This window comes from Protopterus annectens, chromosome 8.part0 (genome assembly GCF_019279795.1).
Source record: "Protopterus annectens isolate FY-2018-M chromosome 8.part0, PAN1.0, whole genome shotgun sequence".
Classification (NCBI taxonomy): domain Eukaryota; kingdom Metazoa; phylum Chordata; order Ceratodontiformes; family Protopteridae; genus Protopterus; species Protopterus annectens.
Window position 1 is genome coordinate 447,257,233 of NC_056741.1, and position 12,664 is coordinate 447,269,896.

Below are 12,664 nucleotides of genomic sequence, written 5' to 3' on the forward strand. Positions count from 1 at the left end.
ATGGACATTGTTTTCCCCCTGTGCATTTGGTTATTGAAATTGTAGATATGGCAACACCTTCTTTGCCCACAGAGAATTTGCAAACAGCCATATTTCTCTGCAGCTAAATATCACTTCAGCCATGTGTCCCCACTCAAATGTACCACAGGGAAATTTCTTGCTGCCTAGGCACCTGACCCCGTTAGAACATCTACTGTTATAAGTTTTACTTGCATAACTGGGCTTTTACTTATATCCAGAAACACACTTTGGCCTATTATTGAATACATATTAGGATGCATTCCTGTCTCTTAAATGATTTATCCCTAGATTGTGAAGGCTAAGAATGTACATGTAGCAGCAGGAAAACTTGCCATTTTCTTTTCTTTATGCAAATGGAAGGTGTTTTATATCTGACCCTAAAATTCTGATTTTAAACATTTATTTTGGGACTGAAGGTTTGTGTTACCTCTTTGGATCTATCTGTCTAAATGACAAACTATTAATTGAAAAATAAATGATTTAAAGTCGTATCAAGTGCTTCTTGACATAACTGATTATCCCATTTCCTTAGAACATAAGTTTGTAATAACTGGTTTGTTAGCCATTACTAAATGTTATATTAGAATTTGATGGTGTAATCTAACTGAAGTTATCGCTAATTCTATATAAAAGAAAAAAGAGCATTTTTAAGAACCTTCAAATCAAGTATAAAATTCAATAAAAAATAATTCACATTTGGAGCTTGGGTATTACTAAGTATACTTCAAAACTTTTGCTTTTTTGTATTTTACTTGAAAATAGTAACTTTTCATTCTAGTATATATCATTGAGTGATTTCAGTTTTATAATTCGAGTTGGTACTTTTGCGTTAACGGGGCAGCAGGCAAAATGGCTGGTTCATGTCAAGTCACTGCTGCTTATTTTTTTCTGGTTGTAACTTTGTCACAGTAACAGCTGTCTGTTTAGCTGGGGGCAACTGTAAATGTAATCCTGAATCACTACGTTACTGTTCAGAAGACAAGCCTGTTTGTAATGTGATTTTGGTTAAAATATTGTAAACCACGAAGTTGGAAAAGGAGCACGACATCATGAGCATACAATTTTAGGCTGCAGACAGAAATTTCTGTTTTATTTGTGAATTACTTTGACTAGTGGTGGGTTATAACAAATCGCAAAAGGCAAGTGTATGTAAAATAAAGACCGCAAAAGATAATAGTGAATCTGACTTGTGTGGTGTTATGTCATACTATACATTAAGAATAATGTGGATTTGTGTCTGTTCCAGCTTTTGGGCTGTGTTCACATAAGAATCGGGGACACAGGCAAAACTGTGGACAGACAAGGGTCCCAATCCGGAATTAGGGACAGTTTCTGCTTCTATACATTTAGCTTCCATTATGACTTCAGGGCTTACATTTGCATGATGTTACAAGCTGTCCTCGGCTGTCAAATTCTCATCTACAAAACATGGAAGGCATCGGAAGCATTTCCAACAGCTTCTGTTAAGTAGCTCTCAGAGTGGTAAATAAGATGTTAATCTTTGTAATGCTTTCTTTACTTGTAGTAGCGTGATTCTGTAGTACTTGTTATAAACTGCCCATTTTGCCTGCTGCTTCGTTAATGAAAAAGTACCTTCAGCTTTAATGCCTTCTTCATTACATGGGTTTGATTTGGCTTTTGACAAGATAATTACGTATATTGAAAGATATTCCCATAATAAAGATATTTTCAAACAAAGAATGCACAGAACAAACATTAGACAGTAATTCTTCTCTCTGGTGATGGAAGAATTAAGTTGTTTTTACAGCAGGGTTTGCATTTTATCTACCACATAATATAAAGAGTAGACAAGGCAGTCTGAGAGGTTTTTGTCATCTTTTAGAATGTTATTTGATATCAGTGTGTGTGCCTTTATTAAGTTATGAAGTTACAAATCACAGAGGTACTGTTTTTTTCTTTTTATTCAGCACCAAATGACTCACTGATTCAGATGTCTCACAGTGAAGGCCTGCTACAAATTGTACCACCACACCAGCAGATGGCATCTGCTATACCTCAGCACCAGCAGGTTGCTTCAAGTCCTCCTCCTGCTACACCATCACACCAAACTCAGCAGAATGGTTTCCCCCCACAGCCAAAACAGTCATACCATAGTATGTATCTTTACAGTACAGTCCAAGTTTTCATTGTTTTGGGTGGTAATTGTTTGGAGTGGAAAATACTTTCCTGTGTGTTCTGTATGTTGATGTCCTTGCAGTTTGCTGTGTCACAACTTTGGTAAATTGTATGCATTTATTTTTACATATTCAAAGATCAGAAGAGTTGGGGTTTTTTCCTCAAGAGTCATGGGCAATATGATGTTCATTGTGTTACACTGCTGCAGTCATTACACTTGGGTTAGCCTGCCGTCAGGCGGTCCCGCAGTTGGCCAGAGTTCCAAAGTCTTGGTCCGGCGTCGGTTGCTGTCGCCTCCTCCCTGACGTCAGTGCGACAGGGGTATGTAAGATGTAGCCGACACCATTTTCTTCAGTCTTTCTTGCCGCGCGGTGCCCGAAGCAAAAGCAGTTTGCAAGTGCCGGTCGGCCGTCTCCTGAGATTTTCATTCCAAATCCAGAACCGAAGTCTTCTACAAAGCTAAGTACCCCGTTGGGGAAACTTTTCTTGCCTCAGACCGATGTCAGTAAAAGTTAATAACTGTATTTCTTGTGGGAAGCAAATACCTCATAAGGATTTCCATTCCTATTGTATCCCACGTCTAGGCCCTGACCACGACATTACTGGTTGTCGGTTTTGTGCTAGGTTTAACAAGCGCACTATTAAACGTCTGTTTGATTTTGCCCATTATTTTGGTAGAGAATTCAGTTATACCATGCCGTCGGAACTTCCGACGACTGGAATACACAAAAAGCGCAAAGACAAGGATAGGCATTCGAGGCCCAAAACTGACAACAAAGCCTCTTCTAGGCCAGTCACCGGTTCTCCGGTTTTCAGCGAGGTGCCTTCGCAGCCCCTGATGACCGCTTCTGTAGAACCACAAGCTGCCTCTGACTCCCACGTGGAGATGGCTGGGCCTTCGGATGCGCAAGCTCTTCAGCCTACCGAGACTCACCTTTCAGAGGGATCCGGAGTAGCTGAGCAACCCACAGCTACAGAGGGCGTCTTCAGACCTACTCAGTTAAGCATTAAACCCTCAGCTAAGTCTAAGCCTCCTTTAAAGTCAAAGAAACAAATACAGCATTCTCCAGGACAGGCCTCCATGCCTAAGAAACAAATGCTCAAAATGACCGAAGACCTAATTACTCTGATTAGGGGGTCCCATCCCTCTCCTGATAAAAGGCCTAGACAGGATGCAGACTGGCTCATCCGACCAGGTGTCCATCTCTTCTGATTCATCCTCAGACCTAGGATACTCTCTACCCCCTTATGAGGATTCTGATGTTGAGGAATCAATTCCATTAGCCTCACCGCCTGAGGACTACTCCTTTGGGGAAACCCTAGATACCATGAGGGAGTATTTCCACTGGGAAGGCCAGGATTACTCAGAATCCAAGAAAAGGCTCAGAGACTTCCTTTTATTACCTCAACACAGACCCCTTGCTATTCTGCCAGTGTTAGATATTGTGGATGATGTGTATACTGAATCCAGCTTAAATACGGATTCCTTACCTCCAGCCCCTGTTAAACCTGACAGATACTACAGAGTCCCTGACTCGCATACATTTCTGTATAAAAGCCCTGTCACTGACCCTCAAACTATTTCTCAGGGACCCAAAGGAGTTAAGGCCTTATCAGCCTAGAATCCAGCTCCCTCTGACAGAGATTCCAGAGCATTAGACAGATGGGGAAAGAAAGTGTATACGTCTGCAACTTTAGCAATGAGAGCCTTAAATTGCCAGTTTCACATGCTAAAATATCAGCAATTTTTACTGTCTCATTTGAAACAAAAAATGCTTCCAGAATCAGATCCTCCTAATTTTAAAGAAATGCTGGATTTATTGCATGCAGCTGAACAAGTGGGAAAGCATACTTTGCAATGTGGTTTTGATTCTCTAGAGGCCTCCTGCAGAGCAGCAGTTACAGGCTCTGTCATTAAAAGACATGCTTGGTTAAAAGAACATACGATCTGAAGTAGTTAACTTCATTTGTCCATCAACCTGTGGGTATCGGATCCGAGCCAGCAGCTTCAAACAGCTAAGATCCGAGCTCCAAGCTCCTCCCCTTACCCATAATCCCCTGCCATCCCTCTCTGACCTCAGATCTCGTTTGCCGCGGTTGACTCAACAGCTGTGAACGAGTTCCAGATGTGGGTTTTAGTCGTTCTGTGAGAAAAATATTGCTTTTCTAATTTTTCTGTAGTGTAATATTGCTTGTTGTTTTGTGTGTTGCCCTTGTATTTAAAACCCTTTAGTTTTAATATTGTTATCTGGTTAATTTTTAGTGTAGTTTATTCCTCCCCGTGTATGTGAAGGTGTGTGTGTTGGGACTTGTGTTGTTTTTCTTAGTTTAACTATGTCTGAGGCCCCAAAAACTTTTTTCTCTAAATGCACCGAGTGTGGCCATAAGCTATCCCCGGCAGATGGCCACACTGTGTGTTATTTGCCTTGGGGGTTGACCACCTTTCCTCAGGCTGCACTATTTGTGCAGCCTTCAACCCCAGGGCTCTAAAGGACAGGAGATCGAAGCTGATTCTGGCGGGACTTTTGCCCCCGGATTCGGCTTCGGCCTCCTCTCCCTTGGTGGCACCTGCCGCAGCCGTGGCAGTGCCCCCTTCCACCCCTGCTCCACTGGCCAGGACTCGACCTCCCACCTTGGGCCAGGAGGAGAGGGATGCTAGGCGGGAGAAGAAGGAAAGAAAGACACCACAAGCGGCGGGCCGAGTCTTCCTCCTCGGCTCCGCCGGCTAAGCAAGCTGCTTCTCCCAGGGCTTCCGGGCCTTCTCCTTCCCGGCTCCGTTCACCTCGCTTCTCCCCGGAGCCAGAGGAGGAGACCCGGTCGCCGCCGAGGTCATCGAGGCGGCACTCCCGGCCCGCCTCGGTGGCCTCCTCTAGGTCTACCCAAAGCTTGTCCGATGCAGATATGGACCGGATGATGCGTACATTCTTCCAGGCCCAGCTGCAGATGGGAGTGCTCATGCCTCCCCCCCCCCTCCGTGGGGAAGCTCGACCCCCTTCTTCACCCCGATTGCTCCTTCTCCGACCCACTTTCGGGGTTTGGAGCCTTCAGATCCAGGTTGCATAGGAGCCGGGGGAGATTCGGCACCGATAGTGCTTCGTACTTCGGCTCCGACTGCGCCCTCGAGTTTGTCTGGTCCCTTTTCGGATCCGAGCTCTCTGTGCCAAGAGCTGAGCTTCGGATCCGAAGGGGTCAGTGTGTCTTAAGCTCAGGCTCGGTCAGAGCATACTGGCTCTTTGGATCCAATTGCTTTGGCGCCAGCCCCGATCCACACATTGGATCAGAGGGGGCTGCTCTCAGATCCTTGACAGAGCAATTCTCCCTCTGCATTCGATGTGGAGAGGGTATTGTCGAGGGATTCCTGGCCCCAGGCTCCGACTACGGATCAACCCTGCACTCCCTCTCAGACGGGCCTACCTTCCATCACCCGGCCCCAGGGACAGCCTGCGCCTACGTCCCAGGTCGTTCCCTTAGAGGAACAAGATGTGGTTGGTGAGGCCTCTTCGGACAGCCCCCCCCAAGGAGGTCCCTCACAAACGTAAGTGCAAGAGGAGGCACTTGGACTCGCCTGAGTCTTTGATAGAAGACACGGATTTAGAGTAAGGGGAAGGTTCCCCAAGGTCACCCCCCGAGGACGTCTCCTTCGGAGACATTATGGAAATGCTTCGAATTAGAGGGGGTGGTCAGCCCAAAAGCCATCCTCGGATGAGTCTGTGTTCCTGGAGGCGTTTGACGCAGGCCCATCTACCTCTTGGGTGTCCCCTCCCGCCGATCCCCTGGTAGATCTCATCACTACCAGGGCATGGAAGGAACCGCACACTGTTGAGCCCATTCCAAAGAGAACGGATAAAATCCTTAGTCCCCCCACTGATAGGGTGGTATGGAGCAAGGGTGCTCCTGTAGATGCCATGTTGGTGGCGGCTGCCACCAAGAGGGAACTAGCCCAGGAGAGTTCCTCGGTCCATCCTCCCGACAAGGAGTCTTGGATGATGGACCACCTGGGGAAGCAGATGTTCGCTTCAGCTACCTTCACAGTGAGGTCGCTGAACTATATGGCACACGTCATACGACTCCAGCGGGATCTCATCAAGGAATATGCCGGGTCATCCCCACAGTCCATGTCGACTGAGGATAAGAAGGTGTTCTCAGCTTGAATGGCCACTCTCAAGTCCATTTCGAACACTTCTATGTGGCTTCTCTCCCATGCCATGGAAGGAGCCGCTAGAGCTAGTGGAGCGGGTGTTGTTTTGAGCCGACATGCTTGGCTCCGCCTCTGCGACTTTGCGGAACCCTTCAAGGCGTCCTTCGCTAATGCCCCTTTTGATGGTTCTTTGCTTTTTGGCAAGACCGTCCGCGACACGCTGGTCCAGAGCGAGAAAGACGGGAAGAAGTCTGCCCATCGGAATCCGCTTCCCTGCTCCCCAGAGGTCCTTCTCCAGGAACCAAAAGGGACAGAAGAAGATGTGGTTTCGGAAGTCTCAACAGTCCTGTTTCGCTCCGGACCCCTCATCCTTCAGAGGCAGAGGAGGGACAAGGTGGACGCCGGCCCAGAGGCAGAGGGGGACCAAAGAATTTCGGGTCGAGAGAACCCTTTTCGGATCGGCCTGCGCAGCAGCCCTGAAGGGTTACCCGACTGTTCCACTCTGGAGGCAGTCGGGGGGGGGGGCGTTTCTCGAGGCACCTGGCAGTCCATTACAATAGATCGCTGGGTGCTTCAAATCATATCCAGAGGTTACAAAATCCCCTTTCGGAATCCCACGCCCAGACCCCGGAGCCTCCCCGATGTCCCACCCAATCAAAAGGAGGCAGCAGCCGCAGAAATAAAGCACCTGCTAAAAAAAAGAGCGATCCAGAGCGTCTTCCCAGACCAGTCCGGATCGGGCTTCTACTCCAGGTTCTTTCTGGTGCCAAAAAAGACGGGGGACTTAAGGCCAATCCTCGACCTGTCCTTGCTAAACCTGTCAGTGGCCAAAGAAAAGTTCCGGATGGTCACCGTTCAATCCATTATCCCCCTCATGCAGGAGAACGACTGGATGTGCTCGATAGACCTCAAGGATGCGTACTACCACATATTGATGGAGAGACGCTCTAGAAGGTTTCTTCGCTTCCGGCTAGGAGCCAGTCACTACCAGTTCAGGGCTCTCCCCTTTGGTCTCACCACAGCCCCCAGGGTATTCACCAAAGTGTTGGCAATAGTAGCGGCCCACCTGAGACTCCAGGGTATACAGGTCTTCCCCTATCTGGATGACTGGCTCCTGACCGCCCCCAACAGGCATCTACTATGTTCAGCCAGAGATTACTTCCTCCATCTGGCCTCTCGGCTGGGAATCACAATCAATCTCAACAAATCTTCCCTTCATCCAACCCAGATCTTAGACTTCATAGGAGCCAGATTAGACACAAACCTGCTGAGCGTCTTCTTAACTCCGGACTGGATTTGCACCCTGAAGCTCCACGTACTGGCCCTTTTACAATCCCCGGCTCCTCCAGCGGAATTGGTTCTGAGGGCTCTAGGTTCCATGGCGGCCACGATCAATCTGCTACCTTTAGCGCGCTTGAACATGAGTACCACAGTGGACCTTGCAGGTTCAATGGTCCATCTTGCTACGCCCGCTGAGTGCACCTATCCCCCTCAGCAGGGCTTGCAGGAATTCCTTGCTCTGGTGGCTCCAATCCCCGGACCTCCAGATAGGGTGCCCCTTTTCTATGTCCCTGCCTCTAACCACGGTGACCACGGATGCTTTTCGCCTAGGGTGGGGGGTGCACTGCATGGGCAGAACCGTCCAAGGCATGTGGACCCATTCAGAGACCTTATTGCATATCAATGTCCTAGAGAAGAGAGCGGTGCTTTTGGAGTTGCAAGCACTCCAAGCCCTTCTTCCCTTAAGGACGGTTGCAATTCAAACAGACAACATGTCAGTGGTCTGGTATATCAACAAACGGGTGGAACCAGATCCTACCCACTTTGTCGAGAGGCCATGAGAGTTTGGGAATGGGCGATCTCCACCAACCGCTTTCTCATAGCGACGCATATCCTGGGTCGGTCGAACATTTTAGCAGACAGGCTGAGTTGAACCAGCCATTCGCCATACGAGTGGTCTCTGAACCCCAAAATAGCAAAGCAAATCTTCCTCAAGTGGGGTCAACCTTGCTGCGATCTCTTCGCGTCTCCTTCGAATGCAAAGTGCAGCGACTACTTTGCTTTAATTCCCCCACCAGGGGAATCCGATATGGATCCGATACCCACAGGTTGCTGACAAATGAAGTTTACCTACTCAGATGGAACGTTATGGTGAGTACATAACTTCTTTTTACCAGATCATGTTAAAGCAAAATTATTGGATGCACCTTTGCAGCAGGATGTGTTATTTGGAGTTAAGGCAGAAGAGGTATTAAAGAAAATGGAGGATAAGGCAAAATCTGTGCAAATGGTGAAGGATTTCTTACAGGTTCAGCATCCCAGATTTAGCAGAAACTGGCCAACTAAGAATTGGTCCTTTCCAATTATAGACAGACCTCAAAGGGGAAGATACAGACGTCCAAGAGGTAGAGGTCAAACACAAGGTCCTTACAGGCCTCGACAATGGGTTGCATCAGGCCAGAAAGAAGGGGAAGACAGGTCACAACCATATAAAAAGCAGCTCCAATGACTTCCCTCTACAGCTGCCAAACAAATCCTTCTTAGCAGCCCCCTTGGGAGGAAAACTGGCACTCTTCTACCACAATTGGCAAATGATCACCAAAGACAAATGGGTTCTCAACATTGTATTTCAAGGTTACAGGTTCCACTTTCACGCTCTGCCAAGGTTCAAAGGAATGCCAAATCTGCCACCAAATCAATGGGCAGAGGCTCAAAAACAAATTGCAGCACTCCTGGATGTGAGAGCTATTCAAAAGGTACCATCACAGGAGGAAGGACAAGGATTTCACTCAAGACTCTTTCTGGTACCCAAAAAGGACAAAGCCTGGAGGCCCATTCTGGATCTTTCATCTCTAAACACTTACCTGGATGTTCCGAAATTCAAAATGTTGACATTACAGCAGCTTCTTCCCATGCTGGGCAAGAAAGCTTGGCTCGTGACTTTGAACCTCAAAGAGGCATACCTGCATGTCCCTATCAGACAAAACTGCAGAAGTTACCTTAGCTTCATAGCTGGTTCAATGCACTACCAATTCTCTGCACTGCCCTTTGGCTTATCTACTGCACCCAGGGTCTTCACAAAGTGCCTGGCACCAGCAATTGCATTTTGCAGACAGAAAGGAATTCAAATTTATCTGTACCTGGACTGCCTGATTCAAGCAGAGAGCAAGGACATTTTTCTAAAGCATCTGGCGTTTGTAAACAAGTTAAGTTGCCTGGGGTACACAGTAAATGAAAAGAAATCAGAACTAGTGCCCTCACAACAGATTATATTCCTGGGTGCCAGCTTAAACACAACGGCTCAGATGGCTTATCTCATGCCAGACAAACAAGGACAACTGACTCAATACTTTCAATTGATGGCAACAGAGACCCAGCTCCCTGCAAGAAAAATTCTGCAGGCCTTGGGTTACATGGCATCCTGCATACTACTAATTCCATATGCCAGACTGCATATGAGGAAACTACAATGGTACCTAAAGAATGTATGCTCTCAACACTGTCAAAGTTTGGAAACAGTTATACCACTAATCCCTTGCCTTCAACAGGAGTTTCAGTGGTGGGCTCAGCTTGTCATCTCAACAAGGGACAGCCTTTTACACAACCCACAGCCAGGCAAGCACTGACAACAGATGCATCAGATTATGCCTGGGGAGCACACATGGCAGGCGAATGTATTCAGGGCACGTGGACCACAGAACAAAGGCATCTTCACATCAATCAAAAAGAGATGCTAGCTGTACAAAATGCGATTATAGCTTTCAAGGACCTGCTGCATCCAGGACAACTACTACTAAAGACAGACAACACCACAGTTATGTGGTACATAAACAAGCAAGGGGGCACTCACTCCTACCCCTTATGCAGACAAGCTATGACCTTATGGAACACAGCTGTAAACCTTCAAGTTCATCTGCAAGCGCATCTCCTGCCAGGAGAGAAAAACACACTGGCAGACGACTTAAGCAGAAACATCACGGATCCCCACGAATGGGAGTTGAATCCACAAATATTCAGAATGATAACACAGAAATGGTGGAGCCCGGACATAGATGTGTTTGCATCCCCAATAAACTGCCAGCTACAAAAATTCTGCACAAGGAGTTACCATCCACAAGAATGGAAAGTGGATGCTGTCTCATTCAGCTGGGTGAACCTACAAGTATACGCTTTCCCACCACTACCTCTCCTGCCAAAGGTACTCATAAAAGCCAGGCAGGAAGAGCCAAAGATGATCCTGATTTCACCAGACTGGCCACGCCAGCACTGGTACCCAATCTTAAGGAGCTTAGCACAAGAACCACCCTGGATTTTGCCTCAAATCCCACATCTACTGACTCAGCACAACAAACAAGTACTACACAGCCAGCTAAAGACCTTAAACCTAGCTGCATGGAAGATTCCTTAGTCAAGCAAGCAATGCCTCTCTCCAAAGCTATTATGGATGTCATTCTGGAGGCCAGAAGACCTAGTACCAGGAAAGCCTATTCGGATAAATGGAAGAGATTCTTTGCCTGGAACCAAGCTCACAGCCTTGACCCTCTTGTCCCAAACATTCCTCAAATACTACAGTGCTTAACTGAGATGCTGGACAAAGGACTCTCCTTCTCATCCATCAAGGTCCACGCCTCTGCCATCTCTGCTCATTACAACACGGATCCACCAATTTTCTCTAATCCTCTGTTAAAACAGTACCTCAGAGGGGCTAAAAACATAAGACTGCCCTGTAAAGCACCTACGCCAACTTGGGACCTTAACTTTGTTTTGGAGAAGCTAACTTTACCTCCTTTTGAGCCAGCCAACACAGCAGAATTAAAATATATAGATAAGCTCACCAGCTTAAATATAAACCCCTATGTCGCTAGATGGGTTGCAAACTGGCTCAAGGACAGAACCCACATGGTTAGAATTGCTGGAGCCATGTCAGACTCCAAACCAGTTACAAGTGGCGTCCCACAATGCTCAGTCCTGGGACCTCTCTTGTTCGGTATATATTTCTCGGAGGTACAGGCCAACATGGAAGGACTGTGACTGACCAAGTTCGTAGATGACTGCAAACTGGGCGCCATAATCGACTCTCCAGCCGACACAAGCATCCTCCAAAAGGGCCTCATAGAAACAGACAACTGGTGCCAGAGCCATGGCCTCAAGCTAAATGCCAAAAAGTGTATAGTCATTCCCTTTGGCAAAAATAAAGTGCCCACAAATTACCACATAGGTGGTAATCCATTAAGTACAGAAGAAGTAATTAGGGACCTGGGGACCCAAGTTGATAGCAATCTGTCATTCGACAACCACGTGGCCAAAGTGGTTAGAAAAACATTTTATATAGCCCACCTAATCATGAAGGGATTCACATCTAGATCAGGGTAGGTCATTTTGCCTCTTTACTCATCCCTCATCAGGCCCATAATTGAGTACAATGCCCCTTTTGGGATGTACCTTACCAGACACCTCCAGCAACTGATAAGACCCCAAAAGTACCTCACCAAGAGGATCAAAGGGCTCAAACAGATGCCATATGCTGCCCGGTTAAAGAAACTCCAGCTTTATTCAGTGGCATACCACCTGCACAGAGGCGATCTGTGCCTGACGTATAAAGCCATGTCCAACCCGGAATTAATGGACATGCTGCACCTCAGAAAATCCAAATCCCATCAAGCCCATGCGCTCCAGAGACTTGAACCTCAGCACTGAAATAAATAGGACATGCTGGAGGGACAGATTCATAACCCAGAGGCTCCCTTCACTCTGGAATAAAATCCCAGTCCAGGTTAGGCAGAGTCCCTCATTGACTCCCTTCAAGAGGAATCTTGATGAGTGGATGGGAGATCGTAGGTTTACCTGTGTCACTGTTAGACAGAGGCACAGTATACTAACCTCGAAACAGGGCATAGCAAAATAAATTTAAAATGGGTGGTGAAAGCCAAACACACGCTGGCTAGGCTTATAAATGCCCAAGGGCAGATAGCCTAGTATGAACCTATGAACTTATATCTCTTGGAAAACTGCTCTGCTCCTGGCAATAGCATCAGCACGAAGAGTTTCAGAATTACAGGCACTAATGGCAGTGGAACCTTTACTCATTTTCCACCAGGACAGGGTATCTTTATGAACTAACCCTACTTTTATGCCAAAGGTGGTATCCAGTGTGGCTCTAAACCAAACTATTCACCTGCCAACTTTTTATTCTAAACCACAGAATAAAGGGGAGAGACTACTGCACTCTTTGGACATTCACAGGCAGTTACGCTTCTACTTGGACAAAACCAAAGCTTTCAGAAAATCTGAGCAATTATTGGTAGCATATGCTGCAGGAGCACAGGGAAAAGCCTTTTCAAAACAGACTATTTCAAAATGGATAGGGCA

At 46.9% G+C, this 12,664-nt stretch overlaps 1 protein-coding gene across 1 annotated transcript in view; it reads left to right on the forward strand.

The window, feature by feature from the left end:
• The window catches only part of LOC122808866 (mothers against decapentaplegic homolog 4-like), a gene marked incomplete in the record, with an annotated part of 2,707,603 nt that overhangs the window by 2,017,501 nt on the left and 677,438 nt on the right, over positions 1 to 12,664 (forward strand). The window contains 1 exon segment of the mRNA XM_044079966.1: positions 1,950 to 2,135. Coding sequence (XP_043935901.1) covers positions 1,950 to 2,135 — 186 coding nt within the window.